Consider the following 24,018-nt stretch of genomic DNA (forward strand, 5'->3'; position numbering starts at 1 on the left):
CAAGGCAGAGACGGCTGATGAACACTGTGCACAAATAGCCGACGCACAAGTGGAGCTTTACTTTGCTGAATTTTATTGGTTTGATGCTATTACAATAAAGTATATTTAAAGAAAACAAAATGTTTTAGTCACTCTCTCTTTTGGGAGAAAAGCACTTCAGTTTAAGACGGGACAGACTGTCAACTCACAGAAAGTAAAGAGTTAACTAAGAACAAAAACAAAGAAAGCAATATTAAGAGAATCAGTTCCACAACAGAAGCAATTTGACCTCAACATAAAGCAGAGAACTTTTCTGTGTTGAAATGTATCTTCATCTTGCAGTAGATATTCACTTCACAACATAAATATACTGTACAGAGTGAAAACACACAGCTGTTTCAACGGGAAAACCAAGGTGTGTGTGCATGTGCGTGTGCGTGTGTGTGTGTGTGTGTGCGTGTGTGTGTGTGTGTGCGTGTGTGTGTGTGTGTGTGTGTGTGTGTGTGTGTGTGTGTGTGTGCGTGTGTGTGGTCGTTCAGGCAGACACTGAGTTAAGGCAGGCGGAGTGATTGTCTACGACACCTTGAAATGGCGAACAAGGAATGATTTGAAACAGCCACAGTGAAGGAGTTGAGCTGCACAATTTTACAAACACTGCTATGTCTGTGTCTCTGTTTTAACTCGGTCGTGGAGACAGTGTTGTACCACTGAGAATTGTGTTCTTTAAAAAAAACAAACAAAAAAAAAGGAGCCCAATAAGGGACTCAACACATGAGTGTTATAGATGATGCTACAGATCCACAGTGCAGCGTCTTTACCAACACTTCAGGTTTCTGTTACTGTGAATGGGTCCGATGATTGTCCAGTGGTTGTCTGATCTGTTTAAATGTATTCACTTCTCATTCCTACCAGTGCAGAGTTACAGTGAGCTGTAATGTCATACCTGCAGAACTAAATTCTGGATTAAACGCTAACCTGTTAATTTATTAAATTATTCATGAAGTGATAATAATCATTATGTGTACTAGCTACAGTCTCGCCTACCTCTGAATCTTTACACCCATCTCTCATTCATAAAATGATCCCAAAAAGACTGATATTGTGCACATGGTTCCCTATTCTGCTGGTCTGTTGACCAAACGTCGTCCTTCATAGCACGCTAGCTGCGTAATGACATCTGTGAAAAACAGCAACAGAAAAATGCCCACAAAGCAACAACTGTGGAGGACGTTGAGTCAACTATACAGGCTGTTGTAAGCCACCGACTGCTATGTTGGATGAATTCATCACTGATTGATTGGGAAACACTAAAAACATAATTTCCTCTTCCAAACAGAATTTAACATAACTTCTGATGGATCATATGCTACTAGTTTGCAGCATACATTTTCAAAGAAATTGTATTTTTAAAAAATGTATTTGCAAAATCACAAAATATGTGCAAAACAATCTATGCATTTGTTTTACCTAAATATTTGCTTGGGGCAATTCAAACACGATTCCTGTCTTCATGGTTGTGTTTAGGCAACTCACAATACTCAGTAAGGTAGGAGAATAGAGACTTAATCTCCTGAACTATCTGTTACATTTTTACTTTTAATAGCCCGAACTCAGGACAAGAAACATTCAGACCAGCAGCCTCATTAACGGGCAAACTGGCTTAACAGTGCATGTTACTGCTGCCATAAATACTGACTAGGGCACCAAACATGGACTAATCTACTGATGAAAACAGTCCTCACAAACACAATAATGCAGCTGGTTGAGTTTAAAACTAAAGGGTGACAATGAATTGCATGCAGATTTATCTATTCAATCTTTAGCAACAGGCCTGGCTGAGAATCCCACAAGAGTAACAAGGTACTGAGAAACAAACTCATATTTGGTCATTTTTGGTGCCCTTGACTTTTTTATGTTGTCAAGAAAAAATGTCATTTCATTCATTTCGTGTCAGTGTCGATCCCCAGTCCACATACAGCACAGTGTGATGAAAAGTGACACAAATGGGATTGTGCACATGGCACCATCATTTATGAAGGTCTATCATTTTCTTGAACAGTCAACTATTAAAAAATAACATTAATAAATAAATAAAATTTGACAAAGAAGCATGAAACCAAATGTGGGCAGATGCTCCTTCTCCCTGCCTGTGTCACAGACTCAGCGAAAACTGAAGGACAAACATTGCAAATGCTTCCTTTTGCTTTGCACGTGTTTACTTAAAAAAAGAAAAATGTGTCCCTTATCATTTGCACTGCACTGATGTGTCTGGCTTCCTTTTTAATTTTTCACCCACAAAGCATTGCTGGGAACAGTTTTTCTCTTTCTTATTGTTTACTTTCTTGGTTTAAAAAGCGTTAAAAGAACAACTGCATAAGAATGTGTTTTTCTTAACAATTCTGGCTTTGATATATCAATATATTAACATTTAAATAGATTTTAAAAATTCACTGAACCTCATAAAGCTTTCACATTTAGGTTTTCTGTAGGGCTGGACACAGAAAGAACAAGTGCTGTGATACGAGCAGTGCTAGTCTGGTCTGTGTTTTCATCCAAAAATAATAATAGTAATATTATTAATAATCTAGGGTCATTGTTGCATTTCACACTTGGATCAAAAATGGCTCATTTTAATTCTAAAATCTGATTCTGAAAAGAGGCTACAAAATCTGTTTTAAAAAGTGCACACTGGCCCACCCAGCAAATAGTCCCATTCTGTGATGTGACGCCACCATCAGGCCACTCCAGCACTGAAATCACACTAAAAATTGTGTCAAAGTGACATTAGTAACTGTTTTGTAGTGATATCTCACAGGTGTGAATGGTACAAAATGAAGCAGGTAGTTACAAATGACATTCATCAGGACGCCATGTTTAAATGGCTATTCAACACCGGTGCAGGCTGGAGTCAAAATGTTATCTAGGCAGCTCTGACATGTAGAAAACCTTGCCTGGGATTTTGGATTCATGTTATATTTGGTCAAAAAGGACATAATGTAATGTACAGGCAAATCGAGTTTTAGATGTTTGAAAACAGGGTAGAAAATCCAGTTTATAAAGGTCACATTAATGTAGTTTTGCAGGATATGAAAACACTGACATTCAAAATCTCAAAACTACCTTGAGTACGGATTGAGTTGAATAATTCCAAACTCTAACAAAGCTCACACAGAGACGGCCCAGCAAGAAACTATCTATCTTCATTTGATTTTTCCATCTCGCTCGCACTTTCGCTTCCACACTCATAGTCTCACCTAGACAAACAACACATGGCGGCGGAGCATCCCGTGTGCATCCCTCACACACATGCTCTCTTAGCATGCAGCATCTCGATCAGCAGGTTGTTGCACGGCACCTCTCCGCTCAGATGCATGTAGCACAGGTAGTCTTCGGCCTGCGTGCTGAGGGATCGCAGTTCTGGCAGTCGCACCACCAGCTGGCTGAACTTCTCCTGGAACTGAGGGTAGGTGGACAGGGTGTACTCCAGCAGAGCACCGTTCACCTGCTCCTGGACGCCCTCCACAAAGGCCTGGTTCTCTAGCAGCTTTACATCTGCACACAGACACAGAGGAGGAACATAGGTCATGACATAATGAGGGCGAATATGAATCTGTTGGTAGAGTTCAGGGAGTGGCCAGTGAGGGAGCATTCAAGCATTGTTCTAACCCAGTGAACTCCATTTTAAATTCCACCGTTGGTTTTGTCGTAATTTTTAAGAACATCTCAAGTGTTATACTTTGGTCAGATTATGACAACCGACCATTTCCGTGTTCTGAACAAAATTCATGTACTAGAAAGGACCATGAGATGCACCAGGAGACAATTTGGAAATGGACCTTAATATGAGATCAGACTTTGCTTTTAAATTTATTTTTTAAAATTTACACTTTGAAAAAAAAAGCATTTGGTCTCAAGCTGCTAAAAGATAACATTTAGTATCAAAATGAGGATATTTTCATTAAGAATAGTTTGTTCAGTAGGCCATTATGTTTTATCTAGTATAAATAAAAATGAAAATTGTATTTCAAAATGTTGAAAGAAATTAAACAGTATGAAGGTGCTAAAAATGCATACATCACTAATTTATGGTATAAATGTTACCTACAGAGCCTCATATTCTGTATGCTGTGTCTGTCCTTTGAGTATTAAAAAAGTGATTGTGTGTGGGTGGCTGCGAGTGTGTGCATGTGTGTGTGCGTGTGTGTGTGTGTGTGTGTGTGTGTGTGTGTGTGTGTGTGTGTGTGTGTGTGTGTGTGTGTGTGTGTGTGTGTGTGTGTGTGCGTGTGAGACAATAGCCAAGCTCTCCGGTGGACTGGCATTCAGCATCAGCTGAGCCCATCTTGGAGAATCCATTCACACAGTAATTAAATGTTTTGAATCGATGTTTTGAATCATCTTTTCAAATTGCTTAAGGGCAATTAAATTACCCCTGACAAACCTGACTCTGAAGATGAGGGGGAGCAAGAGAAGCCACTGGCAAAGACAGCAAATATTTTCTGCCTATGACAAGTGCTCTCTCTGTTCAAAAGCTCTTTGTTCATCGCTTTGCCAGCGCCAAACAGCAAACACTTGGGAATCTGGGCAAGCCGCATCTATGCTCTCTCCATCTGCACAAGCCGCTACATGAATGTCGGTCTTACTATGAAATGATAGACCTTTCCATTACACTTCTTTTAAATGCCATTAGTGGACAATGGAGGGGGATGTCTTTGTTAATATTGGTTTTTGTAAACCCTGGGAATTTAATTAAGTGAATTTATTGGAAGGAAAAGGGCCAGTTTGGAAAACACTTCAAATCTTATAGATAAATAGGCACGGCAGATTACCTACAATTGTGATATTTTTTCATTAGGATGTCAGTGTAGCTATTCAAATTCAGAGAAAAGACAACATCAGTATGGCCACGCAACCACACTGAACTGAATGATTTATTTATGGGCTATTCTTCTGAAAATACATAATCTATAGGCTAAACACACAAGCTAAGGTCAACCAAGGGCCACTGTTGCTGTATTTAAAACATTAGTATTCTGAACAGGAGACTTTGTATTTGAAATATATGGAACTCTTCTTCTTCTTCTGGCTGTTTTAGTCCGACAAACCTGATATGAGCACATCACAATAAGTGACTGCTGTTTTCTTAAAATATCATTTTTGCCTGATGATGCTTATTTTTAATTGTTTTGTTTACATTCAACACTTCACCTCGTTGCAGTAATAAAGCACAAACATAATGCTGACTCACTGGGGTTGAACAGGAGAAGGAATTTCAGACAGGCAATCTCTCTGCGGTCAACCTGCAAAGCCCTCAGCCTCGCTGCCAGCTCCTGACCTCTCTGGACCAAACTGGACAGAGTCGCCTCAGCTTCGGACAAGATGGATGACAGCTCCACCTGCAACCAAAGATGACTGATTATTTCCTACAACCTTCTCAAGTGAATCCCTTTAAAACTCAAACTATGATGTTTTGTTTCTTTGTGTGTTTTTGGTTAAAATCTATCATCTTATTTCATCATTAAAGGACTTCCCCAAGATTCAGTGTTAGGCTTATTATTGCTTATTTTGCACATAAATGATATATGTGTGTTTTACTTTTGTTGTGGTAATGATGTGAAACTTAATTTAAAAGACAAAATTTATAGTTTTGGGGAATTACACATCACAAACACAAAGCAAGCATTCAAGTAAGTAGTCGTAAATGATAGTAAAAGTGTCTTGAATTCAATTTCTTGCTGTGATAAATGATAAATTAATAAATTATGGGGGGAATCACATATAGTTTTGCAAGATCAATTGCAATACCTTGTTAAATTAAAGACTTTTTCAAACCAAGCCTTATACTGTTCCCTTACAGTTCCAAATGTGACTCATATGGCTTCTGTATGACCTGCTATGGTAGCAAAGGACAAAAATGATTCCAGTCCCAGCCCCCACCTCACCTAAATATCTGTGAGACATTACAAAAGAGTCCCTCATTGGTTTGGTTTAGAATTTAGTTCTTAACTTCTTTTGAGAGACCAAGCAATCACAATGTCCATGAGATTTGGAAAGAGCCCCTTTTCAAGCACAATGAAAAGTGCAGAACAGTGTGAGTGAATGAAGCTGACTGCACCGTGCTGATGGGAAGTTGTGCGAGGGAGTTGTTACCTCCTGGCCAGTCACCAGCAGGATACTGTCTTCCTTTCCATGTTGCACTTGTCTGAAAATGTGATCCAGGACCAGAAGTTCAGACCAGCAGTTATGGAGCAGCTTCATTTGATCTCCCACCTTCAGGAAACACAGGCAGACAGGCATGAGAAAGGCAGATAAAGAAAATATGACTTTACACAAAGAAAGACAAAAGGGGATGTCATGTTACAGCAAGGCAACAGTTTGTGGTTCAGTCTGTTCATCTGTGTATGTGCTCTGTATTTTAACCTTCTCATTGTTGCCTAAAACTGAACCTGATTGACATTTGTTGGCCTTTCCGTTGAATTTAAAAAAAATTGAGTTGCGTGGTGTGTGTGTGTCTGTGTGTGTTCAAAACAGATTAATGAAAAACTGAAGTGACCATAAGTGTATAAAGACGGTTATTTGTCTGTGCTGTGATGTCTTTTGGTGTGTGGGCTCTCCCCATGTTGTCCCGTGTCATGTATTTATGAGCATCACTTGAGACCCTTTCAACCTGTTCACCCCCACCATTCCCAGTCACATCTGCTCTGCTCTAGGGGATGGGTGTGTGTGTGTGTTGTCAGATTGACTCCCCCTTTTCTTGTTGCAATATTGTCTGTAAACTGAAGGACACGGCGGTCAGTAATTCTGCAGCCACAGCTGCTAATAGGCCCAGAAACACATTCGTCTGACACGGAGCTGACAGAATTACTGTTCATCTGAAAGAAACTATATATCACTTGTAGAGGAGAGGGTCCAATTTTGCTGGCCACACACTCATCTGGACTGGTGCAGCGGCGGGGGTCTGAGTGTACATTGATAAAGGAAGGGGTTAAGGAAGCAAGAGGTCTCGGTGACCTCCTGTGCTTCCTCTCCAAGAGGAGTTGCACACTCAGCTGCAGCCAAAAAATTGCTCTGAAAAAATCCTCAAACATGCTGAATGTGGTGAGGAGAGTTGTATTTTATCCCCCACATGGATGTTTCTGTCTCTCCATGTTAGGTTTCAATCCAGTTTAGAATTGGATTGAAACTCATATATCAGGTTATATAACTGTCAAATGTCAGGTTTTATCTGTGAGAGCTGCATTTTGAGAAATGAAATGCCAGCAAACTGTATATGTTGTCTCCTAACCAGCAGAAAAAGCATTTCCAGAGTCTTTGGCTGTCAAAAATTTGACAGACAAGACTGTATATGTTGACTTGTTTAGGCAATAATGTTGATAAAATATTGATAAAAATAGATAATACTAAAATATAAAGTTTATGTTTGTTTTAGGCTTCCAATGTTTACAAGTATGTGTACAGGCCATGTTGACCTTTAAAACCAGAAAACCTAATAACAGCTTTTAGCATTACATCTATGTTCCATCTACAAATTTAATGTTTCATCTTAATCAACCCTATTAAAGGCTTCAAAGTCCACCATTACCATCACAAATCCATTTTAAACATGGAAAACAGTACCAGGTATCTTTATACACTCGCTTTGTTTGCCAGTCCACTCAGTTCTTTGTGTTTTTAGATAAACTGCAGAGATTTTCATGGCAATTTTTAAACCATGGAAAATAAAGTGTGCTGCAATAACCCTCAGAGTCTTAGAAATCAGTGGAGAGAGATCAGTGCTTTGGTCACAGTTATAGAAGTAATTTTTGCAGGTACCGTATTCTGATCGTTGTATGGTAACACCTGTGAAAACGCAGACATCCAGCTCAGCTTTTTTGGTGATATTAAAATCAGTCCCATGTAAGCCGTTAATAACTGATACACAACCATACAGCACACTCTCTGGCAGCCTAAGGACAAACTGCAGACAAACAAGCCAACACACAGATAGCTCAAAACAAATTTAGCCTGTGCTGCAACTAACAAGAAACCTGTCAAGGCTCAGTGTATGCAAAAGTGATGCTAAATCAAAAAACAGTTTACCTTCACCCTATCCGCATCTTTGGTATAATATTCAGTAAGTTTTACCTTTGGTCTATTAAAAACACTTTGTTCTGATCCCCAGTTTCAAATGTGCCTGTAATTTGTTAGATTTAGAATAGACATATTCCATCAAGCAAAATCCTCCAAATGTGTATTGCTTTAAAATTGTTCATCTCCAGTATTTGCAATGTTCATTGTGTGCGCCTCAGCAATATCTTCCATGTTCAACAGGTAGGAAACTCATAGACAACATATAACAAAGGCCACCTCTGGAGAAATGCAGCAATCAATAGCTTCCATTCTGCAAACAAATTAATAACAATGTAGGCGAGCCCAGAGCAGAGCTGCAGCGGAGAGTTGACATTCCCTCGTTATCATCTGCATGGAATGTAATTATCCAGTCCAGGGAAACAGCTCTTTCAGTGAGAGGCTTTCTCGGCAAAATATGCACAGCTTTGTTCTCACTGTCCATGCTGGCTGTCCACAGTATATAGAAATGGTCTGACTGTCAACAGAAACACATGTAAAGAAAATGTGTGTTTAAGAGAAGGCTCTGAGGAGGTGAAATAAGGCTGCACGGTTATGCTAGTAGTAGAGTTATGGTTTGGTAGTAGAGAAACTGTAACACTAGAACAAAAGAGGTCAGAGCAGGGAGAAGTACAGGAATTGCCTTTATCACAATTTGCATGCAGCCACAATCTGCCGACACTTTCCTGTCAGGGGATTCATTTGTCAAGTCATTTATTCACATAGAAAAATGCATTAAAGCTTTAATATCTATAAAGACAGGAACCTAAATATTGATTATTTGTTTATTCTCATGCAGCTATAAAGAGACATTTAATTTTTGCTATAAAGTGCAACAGTTAACTCAGAAAGTATGATGAAGCCTCATTTAGTCAGTCTAGAACAGCAATTTCAAAAGCTTACATTGGGTTGTAAGTAATTTTATATTGTTGGTTGAATCATCAGCTGGCTTTTGTGCTGTGTCTGTCCAGCCACATTTTCTGCAGCAGTATAAGGAAGGAGCAATAATTTCTTCATCTCAAAACTGCAGAATGCATTTACTATATTGAGATTCAACATTATTGCAGTGTTTTTATAATTTTGACCGAAGTTTTTGCCTTTATTGTCTGAGCAATGTGTAGCAGGTATAGCATGTGATCTCTAGTGTGAAATACGTACACAATCTTAGAGCATTAGCATCATTTTATGGAGAAACGGTTGGTCTAGCACACTACATATCAAGCATTCACACGCTGCAGCACTGAAATTCAGTAATCCTTCTGCAGTGTAGTAACTAGAAAACAAGGGCATCTTATTTTAAATCATTCTTATGCATGTGTACTGTGCATCATTCTTGCACATGGGTACTTCTCAGACGACTACAGGCGCCCTGGGATGCAGTAGGTGTTTCAGACAAAATGCAAAATCACTCCAGTAAATCTAAGAAGCATATTTTGGCTACAAATTCTTTATCTGCTTTTATGTAGATGAAGAATCTGTATTTATTCAATCATAATGTGTTCCTACAATTTACTGTATATCTTGATTTACCAATTTGTTGAAAATGAAAGATGGGCAGCTTCTGTGCCTCTCTCCTGTATCAGAATTTGTCTAACACAGGCAGTATAAAGATACCTTGTTGTGTTAGTGTGAGAAGATGCCACAAATCTCGTCATCACCACAATGTGATCTTTGTTTCTGAGACAAGAAAGGTACAAAAGTAACAACAAAAAAGACTCATCCATCTGAATGTTCTCAGAAACCAAGAATTAAATAATCTTTTTTCGTCACTCTAACACTTATTACTTGGCATTTGGACACTGAGCACTGTGGAATATCTAATCAAATAATGTGAAATAAGGTCAAAGTTCTATTTATTCAACAAAACGTTATGAAATGCTAGAATTCCCCGATGATTTTAATTCTTATTTTTTGTATTGGATGAAGCAACGCCTTAATGTGAAAGCATGAAGTACGCCTGAAGCATGTTAGTATAGGGCTGATAGTTTGTACAGACACATCTGCTTGACTTTATTCACACTGTTGCTGTTTTGGTCGAAGCAGTGAATCCAAACATGAAGCCACCAGCCAAAACTTTTCACATGAAGGAATTTGAAATATTGATGAGTAAGCAATCGCAGGTCTAAGTATCAACAAGTGACTGTGTGTGAAGCAGAAAAAAAGCAGAATTGCTATGACTGTATCTGAGTACATAAAATGCACTTGATGAAGAGACACCAAGGAATCTCACCAAATCTCACCAAGGCCAGAAACAGTCTTTTGTTGCTTGGTAAACTGTTTAATTGGCTGAATGAGTTTGACCAAGGCTTGTTGACAGCTGTCTGTTGATCATCACAGACAGATCATATCATGGCTCACATACGATGGTAATATTTTCTTCATTGTTGTGTTATCAGCCTGACTTATCAGGAAAGAATTTTATTCGTCCATTTTCACTTCAAACAGTAGGTGTATTCAGTCATACTGTCAGCACCAGTACAGTTAACCACAACTATTGTATCGATTTCAATTTGTCTGTGCCACTAAATCTTCTGGCACAGCTCACAAAGACAAAGTACTGGAGATGATGGATTAGGACACAGATTTATATGTCCAATCATTATCCTCTGAGGTGTTTGCGTGTGTATTTGTGTGTGTGTGTAGTCTGATCAGCTACTATTCAGCACAGAGGAAACACAGAGAACACTCGCCAGGAATAATTACCCTTTAAAGGCAGAAAGTATTTCATCACATTATTTAAAAGACTCCTCATTAGTGAGTGCAACTTTTAGTCTTTTTACAGCAAAGACATTGAGGTATGCTGAGCTTTCTGTAACTGTGAATTAACTGACAGTTGTCAGAAAGAAAAATGAGGTACACAGTACTAGTACAGTTTCTGATAAACATTGCTGAACACAGTGAAGATGCAGTGATTTTGATGCAGTACAATGGAATATGTAATTTCACAGTTAGGTATCTGTTGCTTCTTTACTTCCAGAGCAAAGTCACTGAAGTAAATTATCACTATTCGAACGCTGTGCATACTTTAAACAGTAGAGATTATAAGCATCAAGCATTTTTTTTCCTATTTTCTAGTCATTCCCATGATCTCAGGCAACTTAAGCATGTATCACTGTAAACATCAATTGAATATTTGACAAATGAACAAAACCAAATATAAAACTGATAACTGCTTTTAAAAAAAAATAAAAAAAGTTTGTAGTCTCTACAAGGTGATTTTTCAGAATTTACTAAAAGCTGTCACCAACTGCTCCTGAGTGGAATTTGTGAGTCAGGTGAAGATATATGTAAGTCAACTTCATAAAATCCAAATGCATTCATATATTTGTTCTCCCTGAATGGGCAGATAAACATTTGAACTGTATTGATACAGACCTAAAACAAGCCACTTCATCAAAAGACAAAATTTCTTCTCTCATTCCTTTTCAGCAAAGAAAAGGTTATGTAACTATGCTCTTGTTATTTTTAGTGCTATTAACATTTTTTTTAGAAAAAATAAGCAGAAAAACTGGAATAAAGGAAGGACAGGATAACATGTCCTTGCAAAAAGCTTTAAAGTATTAGCATGATGAACTTCTTCAGTTGTACAATAGGAAATATCAGCTGTTGCCATTGACACATAACTATCTTTATACAACCTTTGAAATTGACAAAATTTCATAAGTTGCGTTAAGCATGCACTGTCTTGCTGTTGGATCTATCAAGGCTTCTTGTTTGTTTATTTGTTTGTTTTCTTGCTTGTTGGTGGCCAGGAAAATTTAATGTAGAATTTAAAAATTAAGGAAAATATTACATGAACTAAACAGACAAATAGTGCTGTGAAAGGATAACAGATTATTTTACAATCAGTTCAGCTGAAGTTGACCCTCATCTTCCCAAGCAACATTTTATCCGTATGTACTAAATGGCTAGTGACAATTATTTAAGAGAAGCCCAAATAAGAAACAATTACAGCTTTCAAATTCTCCACCATTTGGAAATGTGTGTACGCCTGCATGTGCCAACACACGATACAGAGCGTGGTACTCACCCTCAGTTCCTTGAAGAAGATGCAGCTCCGAGCCCACTCGACTATGGAGAAGAGAGTCTGGTCGGCCATGCGACACATGAGGCTGAAGGTGCTGGGCTTGTCCAGCCGGCCCCGGCCGCTCTGCTCCTGCTGCAGATGAGTAACGATCTTATTTTGCACCACCAGTTCATCTGGATCACAGCGCAACAGCTCTAGCACCAGCGGCGGTAAGCTGGGTGGTTGTGGCGAGGCTGAGGGATACATTTCTGGGTAAGGGTATCCTGTCAAAGACTCGGGAGAGCTGGTGTAGTCGGGGCACTCTGCTTTGATGGCCCTGCCAGAAAAGGCTGTGTACTGGTACTGGGCGGTGAGGGGCACATGAGACTGCATGGCCATGCCCAAGGATGGGGGTCCATAGAGGTTGGCCTCGTAGTCTGTGGGGGTGATAGAGCTCGGAGTGGAGGGGAGCAAACTTTTGGAGATGGTGGGCAGGTTATGAAGGGTGCCAGTGAAGCTGTAGTCAGTCTGCAGAGGGGAGGCTGGTGGAGGGGCTGCACTCTCCAGCTTGAACCCATTGGATCGTATCAAAGCCTTCTTCTGCTGCTTCAAGGCCCTGTCTCTCTTGTACATGGGGCCAAATTTATTCCTCCCCCCACGCATGCGATCTGCACGCACCGCTGTCACATAAGAAACAAGAGGCGAAAAACACATTTACAGGTGAAACGCTGATTTGACAGAATTTTCCTCAATGCATAGCTTCTGATTGAGGGAAAAATCTGAGCTCTCACTTTTAGCAACATCCTCAGCTATTTGTACAGAGTAAAAACAGTGGCGTTGGTCATTTTTGCTTTCCTTTTTAGGGCTGAGAAGATTCCCCAGAGTCTGTGCAGCTCTACTCCTTCTTCCCTGGGGAGTCTCTGGGATTTTATCAGTAAGTCAAGAATGTGTCCTTTTTCTGCTACGGAAGCAGGTGCTTTCCTTTGCATTGCTGTCTGGGAATTAACCCCATCCCATGTGTGTCGGAAATAACATGACAGCCACCAGCACGCAATTCAGAAATATTTAACATTTCATAAAATAATATTAAAAAGATTAATAATTTCAAAAATGAATACAGACAAATAAATGTTACAACTACAGGTATATTTTTGGAATAACAGTATCATAAAATAAACAATATGACATTTTCCGGCTAATAATGTAAAAAAAAAAAAAAGTCACGTTTTAGCATAAATGTAATGAGAACGTTATTTTTATCATCATCATTATTATGGCAAACAGCGGGCGGTGTGTGTAAACTGTACCTTCTAGCCGCATCCCGACATTGAGGCATTTTTGAAAGCGACAGAAAGGACATCTCTTCCTCTGGGTCTTGTCAATTTTACACTCCTGATTTTCTGCACATGTGTACCTCTTGTTGTTCTGCACTGTCCTCTTGAAGAAGCCCTTAGTACAGACCATGTATTAGAATCAGCGGATGGCAATATTCCAAATGCTATTCAACTTTTAAAGACGCACAAACGCGCCCTCGAAATTAAAAAAAAAAAAAAAAAAAGTCGCCCCGTCAGTTTTCACTGGTATTGCTTTACTATTGGGGCATATTGGGACTAACATCAAAAGCAAAAGTGTCTTCGATAAGCTGAGTAAATGCATCGATGCATTTTTCAAATTCTATTTGCTAAAGAAAAAGAGGTACGATGCATTTAAAACAACGACAAATATCTTTAAATGCCACACTGGTTGAATCAATCAATCCGAGAGAAATTCACTTTGAATAGTTTTGATGGCATAATTCATTATATCAGACAAAAAGAAGACATTATCAGTAGTCTAATAGCTAATTCTATTAGTGAACATGATCAAATAAGTAACGCACTGTCGCCATGCAACTAGTAATTAATAATAATAACATAAATAAAGTAATAATAATACTTAAAAACAATAATGATAAGAATTTTATTTGCATAGCACCTTTAAGAAGAACATTCACAAAGTGCTTTGACAGAACATAAAAAAATGACAAAAACGTACAGAATGGAAAGCGAATTAAAAGCTGGTTAAAAGGACGACATCACGCAACGGGGTTAAGAGAGAAGCTGAAGAGAAAATAAAAGATAGGAATAGATTAAGATCAGGAAGGTAGAAAGAGGGACTAGAGGCAGTAGGAAGTGTCAGGGGTTACCTTGCAGCTCTCGCAGGTGAGCAGACCGTAGTGATATCCAGACACTTTGTCTCCGCACACAGGACACAGCTCTTCCAGGTCGTCGTCATACGTGTACTCCATAACCTTCAAAGTCACACCTGGAACACACACACACCGCACATTTTTAAATCAATCAATCAAATAAAATCACAAAACCGTTGCTTATTTATGCATAACCACAGCAGACGGATTTTTAATATATATATATATATATATATATATATATATATATATATATATATATATATATATATATATATATATATATATATATATATATATATATATATACATAAATTCAGTTTGGATATTGAATCTAATTGATTTTTTAGTTTCATAATTGAGAGCAATTCTTACGCAGCTTTGCCTCGACAAAATATTTAAATTTGACAGAAATGAACGAAGGCAATAAAGTTTTTTTTTTTTTTTTTACAATTTCATTTAATCATAAATGCATATATAGAAAATTTTATTTTTTATTTTTTTTTAAGAATGTAAACTATAATGCATCTTGAACACGCTGTAAATCTAAATCGGGCAGTTTTGATATGTCGACATTAGTCACTGTGTGTTCTGTGAGATGTTTCTGTGCCTTGGCTGCATATTAAAAACCATTTAAAATAATCCTGAATCATTTGTCAGATGTGCTGCGAACGCAGCAAACCTTTGGCAGCCGCGTGTGGTTTCAAACTGTGTAGCCTGTGTGTTAGCTTATTTAGCCTTCTATTTGCACCGACGAAGCCTCGCAGAAAACGCACAGCTATCAAGTATAAATGATACTATAATTAAAAATAAATATAGATATTAATGCTTTTTCTCGTTTTCTTCCCCCTGTATAATGCCTGAATTATTTAAACTAGGGGTGGACAACCCATTCTTCTTTAAAATATGGCTAAAAACAATTCAACCTGCACTCAGTCCTCCGCATTTCTGTACTCTTTTAGCAGCTTTAATTGGATGTTTGAGCTACAGACGCCTGTCTGACAGCTGGAAAATGAATTACAACTGAATTAATGGAGAACATAAAACGGGGTGACTTGCTTAACGGTTACGTTTGTCATAGAATACTGCATGTAATGAAAAAGAAAACTTACTTTAGCTAATCCTTATGTTAACTAAGCTCAGCTCGGGTTTGTTCGGCTCCCCGCAGACAGGAGCGGTCAAACATAGACCTCCGTGCAGCCTAAAACTGCACATGTTTGGCGTGTGAAATGTAAAATTGTTCCCTAGCCGACAGCACGCCATATGAAAAGAATAAAAGTTGTATCGAATAAAGTGAAAAACGGAGGAGATAGGAGTAAAGGCGGCAGATGTGTAGGCCGCAGAACGCAGGCTTCACGCGCCCGTTCAACTACTCCAGAGGGCACGAGCGCTACTAAGGGTCTCGCGGGATTGTTGGAGGATAAAATATTATTATTATTATTATTATTATTATTATTATTATTATTATTATTATTATTATTATTATTATTATTATTATTATTATTATTATTATTATTATCCTAAAATATTAACTATTATTAACCATCTTTTTTTTAGCCGCAATATTATATTAAGTGATTCCATGGAAGCAAGCATGGTCACTGCACTAATAATCGCTTATGCACGTTATTATTATTATTATTATTAATATTTTGTCTGTGTGTTTTTGATTTTCATCACTAAATCTCCACAACTTTTGTCACAATCATTTTTAAACAGACCTACATTTCTACGCTGGACGCTGCTTTTGGCCTAAACATAGTTGATCTGACAATTCTTCATTATGATTGGGTTGTAGTGAATAGCAGGTTTGTGATCTCACTATAGGGTCACTGCAGCTTCAAACCAAACATTTGTGTTTTCGACATTGTATTAGGTTAAAAGCGGTTTCTTGAAGAAGAAAATAAAAACAACCAAAGGCCTGTTTATCACGGTCTGTGAATGCAGAAGAGATTGTAGAAAAGTGGAGGGACTTACCGTGAGCCTTGTCTCCCAACATTTGAACAGCAGACAGCGGGCAGTCAGTGATGATTGTCTGATAATTAAGACTTGGATGTAGGTGTTGCTGCAGCCTTGCATGAGCTGCGGGGAACGAAATAAAAAAAGAGGGCCAATAGAAATCCGGATGGAGGATGTCTATAAACGGGCTGCTTCGGGAGCCAGACGGGTCAGTACGTGTGTGACGATGACCATTGAGGAGCTCAGAGTGAAACTCCTTCAGTCCGCTTGCGTTTTACTGCGCTCCCATTATCGCCCAAGTTCGGCTGCCCTGCTGCTATTGGTGGACACCGAGTCACGTGACGGACGCAGGCTGCCTCCCCTGAGGAAAATGCCTGGACAGGAGAGCAGAGCCGCACTCAACATGCGCACACAACAACCGCAGTCATCTTGAAATTCTATTTGTAAAGAAAAATAGGAGAAAATTAATACAGTCAAAAAAGAAGAAGGAAAAAAACATAAATACTCAGACAAGATTTCAGAGAAGACTTCCACAGAGAAAAATGTTGCTGTTTAATATCTTTTAATGCAGGGCTATTAAATCCCCAAATGCAGACAGCTGCAATAGGCCGTACATTTGAAGGTAATAATAATAACAACAACAATAATAATAATAATAATAATAATAATAATAATAATAATAATAATAATAATAATAATAATAATAATAATAATACAGCGACGGAAAGTAATTGTATTGTTATCAATATTTATCAATATTTCATTGCAATATTGTTATTATTGCACTAAATAGTCCTAACAGAAATATGCCTTATATATTTACATAGACAATTATAGATACAGGACTTTTTTTTTTTTTTTTTTTTTTTTTACACCGGCTATTGAAACAATGCGCAATGTTTCTTTCTGTACATTTCTATATTTATCTCCACCCGCTGAAGTGCGGTCCCAGTGTGTTTCAGCTAAATGAAATACATTAATAATAATTGAATCTGACAGGACATTTTGCTTGGTAAGCGCAATGAAAAGTCAAACTGCCTATTGTTAGCTGGGACAGGAAGCGGTGGGTGGCTGCTGGGGATCCATCAGGCTGCTGAGGGTCACTGCGTGGAAACACGAACAAAGCTGAGGGCCCTCAACTATTAGGCCACCACGCAGATTTTAAAGACAGGAAAAAACACAATGATGACAGCAGTTAGCACACAACTCTCACATCCATTCACTGTCTCTGCTGCTTTCTGAGCTGATAGCTGAGCTCAGTCTCTACAGTGAAAGAAGGTGCTTCATCCTCTTCATCTTGGGAAGATCACTCTTAGCAACAATTTCTGGACCAGTGGCTGTCCTTGGGGAGGTGGGGTCTGTAATTCTACCAGAACAGCATATGAAGGACTGTTGCACTGAACATTTTTAAAGCCAGTCTTATAAGTCAAAAGACAATGTAAGCCTTCTCTTAAACACCCTAATCACATCTTACATGCAAACCTTGATACCAATGACCTCCTGAAAAAATATGTAGCACCTTTATAACTTGGAAGATCTTGAATTCATTCCTGTAGTCATTTCTTGCAAGAACACATTTAAAAGGGTTTGCAGTTAGAAATCACTGAGCAAGTGACCATATCAACATATGATGACCTGAAGTCAAATGCTGGTCCAGTGCCTGCTAGAATACCTTTAAATCTAAATCTTATTTTATGCTGCTTCTTGTCAAGCTGCTTGTTTAGTTATGTTTCAGTGAGGAAATATTGAAAATGTGTCTGCCCTTTTAAAAAGCAAATCTAATTTGCTAAACCCTTTATTTCATTTCATGTCATCATTAAGATGGAATTAAAAATGTAAAAGGATTTACATTCCCTGGAACTTCTACTTGGTGATCCATATAAACTAAAATATCTAGACAGGCATCATCAAAGGAACCAAAATCATCAAACCTACACATCCTTCACAATGAAGGTATATAAATCTGTTAGGATGTGAAATAGTTGAAGCTGTCCTCCACGGGGCTTTTTGACAATGGGTATTTGCATCACACAACCCTTTATGTTGGAATTAAAGGTAAAAAGACTACAAAATACACACCTGGATGGTGTTTCAGCCACATTTGGAAAGTTTCTGTATATGGCACCCCCTAGTGGTGACCTGAGGCCACTCAGAGGAATGGGCTTCATCACTGGGACTGTCAGGCTTTTCTACAAAGTTGATATAACATGAGAAGGATCTAAAAGATGCTATAATCACATTGAAATTTTAAACGAATTGTGTATATGTTTAGAAAAATGGATAGATGCTTAGTTTTTATATGTGGTTGAAATTCAACATATTTTTGTTGTTCATTATTTTGATGGCGTGTGAGGTTCACTTCTGGCAGTAATTGTTTTTACATTGCTATGTTTAACATCAACATACAGAAAAGAAACCATTTAGACACACAGTTGTGATAATAACAACAATAGAAACATTCAAATGACACATTACATAACAACATGTAACACAAAAGAGGGTGTACAGCACTATGTCTCATAACGAAATATGAATGATTTTTTCTTAGGAGTACATGACATGTAGATGGAAAACCAGTATTTCATAAACTCTTTCTGTAGGGCTGCTCAGAACTGGTTTAACGTACTTTCAGATATGCCATGCTAAAAAGCATTTCCAAAACTGATCTTAATTCAACAAACTATATCACTGATCATAGCAGCTATACCTTCCATAGCAGCAAGATTAGGGAATTCAATTAACCACGTTTCTGTTGCGAAACATTTCACCTTTGCATTTTCCAGTTTAGCAAAATCATTCTTTTAGCACCCAAGAAGGCCAGACCTGCTACTTTCCTGTCTTTCTCACCTGTGCAGCCCTATTTCCTAACAAGCAAACCAGAGGACATGGGGGAGACTAGTCTCAATAAACAAGTGTGTTGGTTACATATAGTGAGGGTTTACTTACCCTGGGAGTTTAATCTAGAAGTTTTTATTGAATTAATGAAAATACGATATTGATGTGAATCATTGTGGTTAGGATGTCAAATGTAAATTTAAATATATGAAGTTATTACCTGAAAATGTCCCATCAGTTATTGCTCCGTTTTCCCAATACATCTCCTTTATTTAATGCTTTAATGGGAGCCCAGATAGCTCAGCTGTTTGAGCAGGTGACCCATAAACAGGCGCTATAGTCCCCGACGCAGCAGCCATGGTTCGATTCCGGCTCACGGCCCTTTGCTGCATGTCCTTTCCCCACTCTGCTCCACATTTCCTGTGTCCTCTCCACTGTCTACTACAATGAAGGCTAAAAGGTCCCCCTATATATATCTTTAATGCTTTGATAGTAATTTTGGGTATATGCAGAAACTTCATAACGGTTCAATGCAAAGATCATTAAGCTAAACACAGCACATCTCTACCACCAGACTGTTTGCTCAGCAGAGGGTGCATGCAAGGGAGATAGGTTCCATCTATCAAGATGCTTCACCCCTGACCTCTCTGAGTCACAGCAAGGTCCTAGCTTAGCCTATATCTGCTCCTCTGGCTAAAAGGGAGCACCGGCCACAAAACAAGCCAGGCTGACTGGAGCAGGGGGGCCTCCGCTGAGCCAGGCCCTCTGTCACAGGGACTAAGAAATATGGCCTATCTACTGTTTGTCTCTGGCACAATTTTGTTTTGCAAGTGTGCTGTGGCTACAGGTCAGCGGAGGCCCAGCATCAGACAAGCTCTGTCTCTGTCTCCCAGATATATTTGTACAATAAATAAAGGGGAAGGGCTAAGGCCTGGCTGGTGTTTTGACTTCATCATTTATATTTTGTTCATTCCACCACACACACACACACACACACACACGCACACGCACGCACACACGCACGCACACACAGCTGTTGGAGTGGCAGGATCTTTGTGGATAAAAGGAGATAGTACTGCAATCACTCTGGGTGAAAGCTACAGGCTGATGAGTTTCTGTGAAAATGTGCAGAAGATAATTTGTAAGATTTCAGATTGTGAGCACGCTGATCCCTGGTTGATCAGCGGCCCCTTTTCTCTTCTGTGAAGATTACTGAATCGTTACAGGAGGTTGTATGCTGGTAAGAGGGGAAAAATCGGACTGAACTCTAAAGAAACGCAGCCTCTTGAATATTGCACTCACTCACATGCGTAGCTCATGCAGTGAAATGAGTTCATTTCATTGCAATAATTTCTCAAAGGCTAGGATGTCTTGAAGACAGAAATATTCTCATTGACTAAAAAACCTTACATGTTTGTATTATTTTGCTAGGATACATTAGACCCCTATAATGCAACTTTGCTTCATGGTGCTAAACTGAAATCAGGATGTGAATCATCCAATTAAAAACTGATTCAAAAGCAAATATGTGGAAAAGCTTTTTTAAACAGATGTCATGGTCAGTCATCGGAACTCTTCAGCTCTTTGGTGCTCGGTAGCCCGTTTTAGCTGATTGTTTTACATTTTCCCCCCACACATCACAGCTCCAATTCCTACCAAATATACTGTATTCTGGTGAAACTGTCCTGTAATCACAGGGTCAGTGGTTCAGTCTGCATCTCCTTCTCACCGCTTGTCAAAGTGTCCTTGAGCAAGACTGTGCCCCTTTTGATCAGGCTAATGCCTTGAATGGTAGCATGCTGCTATAAATGCACGTGAATGGGTGAATCGAAAGCAAATTTGATGGAACCTTGGGTAAAAATGATATATTAATGCAGAAATTTAGCAACTGGCTAATGAGGAGAGCAGAATCTTTTAATCTCTGTAAACATCATTCTATCCAGTAGGTGGTCTGTGTTTGCTGGACATGTAGGCAATCACTTTCATATACAGAACCGTGTGTTGATGCAGCTGTAAGTAGAAACCACAATGCAATTGGGTTTATGCAAATACTCAATAGATATGATAGGATTTTCTTCTGATCAAGCCTATCTGCAGTAATGGTTGATACTCAAGTGAGATAAACAGTTTGTAATCACTACATTAAAATAGTTTCAAGGTTTGCAGATTAGCATTATAAACGGTGCTTGAGCAGGAAGAATTATACTGCATTTTAAATGAAAGAGTTACTATGAGGTTTAATTGCAGAAGAGTTAATATTCAGTTGGTATCGTCTTCATGAGAGCTTCAACACTTCTCCATCTAAACACAGGTCACAATAACGTTGTAGCACACTTTCTCTGCAAAGTCAGGCTAAATTTATTAATGAAACTTTACTCTGTGTTCCATACAGACTTAGGTCAGCAAATCAGTTTATGTCATTATGACTTTCCATTCCTGTGAAGTACAATTACACTGGTGGCGGCATGTGATTGATACACCTGAAGCCTCTGTTTCTGAATATTTATCTGTATTTCAGTGCACTGGGTGGTGCTTATTGATATCTTAAAATGGTGTATCCTGTTTGACTTGTGAGGGTTTGTGATGAAATCATTCCAAAAACAGCTGCAGAATACTCACTTGGTACAAATTAGGGTTGGTGAAACTCACATCTTGTCTGACCAGCCTCTTAGGCCAACTCTCCTGGTTTGTGATGGATGATAGACAGCAAATGCCAAAATGCTTTCAGTGAAACTTGTGTGAAATCTGAGTACAACTTCTGACAATAACTGAAGTGTCTCATATCAAATTCAGTGACAATGACGTACGCCTGTAGGTTGAGTTGCAGTAGGACTTGCTTAAAACTCGCCCAGCATGTGTCCTAGGATTTGTCATTTGTTGTCCTTAATGTCTTCTATCATTATTCAATTGTTTCATTCTATTGTTACACAAGGACTGAAGACTCAGTTTTCGGTTAATTTTTATTTTCCTTTTTCTGATTTACTCAGTAATTACGACACTAAATTAAAGATTGTCAAACTGTCAAGAAAATCTGTGTTCAGTGACAACCTTTACTTTTACCTCATTGGTTCATCTATACCACAGATAATGCTGTGAACAAATGAGAGCGTCAGGGCTTCCTGTTCCTCAACAACAATAGAAGGATAGTAAGATTTTGCGTGAAAAAGCCCACATTAAGTGTCCTCATGTTTGTCCTTGACCACGCTGGGCCACAACCACAACAAACCACTTAGAAAAGGGAAATTAAAGAGAATGACTACAATAGCACAGAGAGAAAGCAGACTTGGCTGGGTTTTTCCTCAGTGTTGTCCAACAAGGTCAAAACAAACACCCTAATCCCTGTAACGTGCTGCTTATAAAATCTTACGCAAAACTAACCTGCATTGGTTTTGCATTAACTGGTGGATTTATTTAAGAGGATAATCAATCATTGCCATTAATTTGTTGACTCCTGCCCTCTGTTGGTATGTTTAAACCATTGCCATCTTTTGAACAATCATCAAACAATGTACACAGACAACCGTGACTACCATTTATGGCATATTTTCAAAATAATGCATCTATACAATATTGTTTGCCCCCCAGTCCCACACAACAATTACAAACAATCTAGAGCAACATACAGACTGGAACTGGAAAACTCAGCATGCATCAAAAATTTTCGGACTGTTCAGCGATTGTCTCTCATTCAATCTAAAGAGAGTCAGTGTAAGTCTGACTCAGACGGTGTATTTTTATTACAATACCATTGTGTATGTTTGATGCCTAAATATTAACATATAACTATTTGCTTTTAGTAAGTGCAATATTTTAAAGATGCTTTATATTGTGTGTGTGTTGAGTTGTTGCTAAATTTTGTGAGGATGAAGATCATGGTGATATGATCAGTGTCCACTCATTTTCAGATCTCTACTCTTACTAATGGAACTGGCTTCCAGTTATATGGTGCATCACATGTTGTAGGCAAATATCACAACATTGTTTTTTCTCCACACCTTCAGCCAACACAACTGAAAATCCTGCAATATTGAGCCTTTAGTTTAAAGCCAAGTTTTAAATTAATTTTCACTTTAAATGGTTGTACAACGCATCCAGAATGTTATTTGTAATTTACTTGTTCTTTGATTGTTGGTTGCATTTAGCCAAGTGACGGCTTTCAGTTTTTGCTGTGAGAGAATATGGTGAGAATAGAACCCAAAAAAAGTTGTTTTTCACCTAAAGTGATTTTAAAGAGTTTTATGGATTTTACAAGTAATGCAGAAACCTGTGGAAAATTGTTGATAGATGAAATGTCAACCATGCTACACCCTTAACAAGCACCTTTAGCATCCATTACTACTGGGTCAATATATAATTGAGGGATTTTTGTTGTCCATGGGATATATCTTGCATACATTTTTATCAAAAGTATCTTTTTTATGTTCATTATGATCACGTCTTTACAAATTCCATAATTATTTATTATGGAAACAATCACTTATTAATAAAAAATGACTGGATATCACTAAAATGTCAACTAAACAACCGAATTTAACAACAACCATCTTCTAATTAGCTAAACAATAATAAAATAGCTTATTCAAAAATGGCTTCTTTGGGTTCTTTTTATTAAGTTGAGATAATCATAACAGATATTTATTTTTTGGCAACATATCAAATTATATATGGAAAATAACAAATTGTATCTGTGTCCCATAAATCACTTTCAACTAAGTTCCCCATTACAAAAACACCTCTCAAGGAAGTGTGTTAATTCCAGATCACATGACCTGCTCCACACGATGTCATTTCCTCCTGAAGAAAAGCCTGGCAAGACTCCAAGGCTTTCTGAGTTATTTAATATAAAGTAATGTGTGAGTCAAGTGTGGATTTATGGCATGTCAACAGGTTTACTACAATATATTTACAAACAACTTTCAATTTCAATTTTGCTCAATTGTGTATAGAA

General features: G+C 38.3%; 1 protein-coding gene across 1 annotated transcript; it reads right to left on the bottom strand.

The window, feature by feature from the left end:
- Positions 1 to 50: 50 nt before the first annotated feature.
- On the bottom strand, positions 51 to 16,481 carry nr5a1a (nuclear receptor subfamily 5, group A, member 1a). Its single transcript, XM_023288660.3, has 7 exons — positions 16,254 to 16,481; positions 14,274 to 14,392; positions 13,396 to 13,537; positions 12,113 to 12,768; positions 6,127 to 6,246; positions 5,225 to 5,372; positions 51 to 3,531 (listed from the first exon to the last, which is right to left on the bottom strand). The coding sequence occupies exons 1-7, from the start codon at positions 16,273 to 16,275 to the stop codon at positions 3,278 to 3,280; spliced, it is 1,461 nt and encodes a 486-aa protein (XP_023144428.2). The 5' UTR covers positions 16,276 to 16,481; the 3' UTR covers positions 51 to 3,277.
- Positions 16,482 to 24,018: the final 7,537 nt, after the last annotated feature.

Source organism: Amphiprion ocellaris, chromosome 6, assembly GCF_022539595.1.
Source record: "Amphiprion ocellaris isolate individual 3 ecotype Okinawa chromosome 6, ASM2253959v1, whole genome shotgun sequence".
Lineage (NCBI taxonomy): Eukaryota > Metazoa > Chordata > Actinopteri > Pomacentridae > Amphiprion > Amphiprion ocellaris.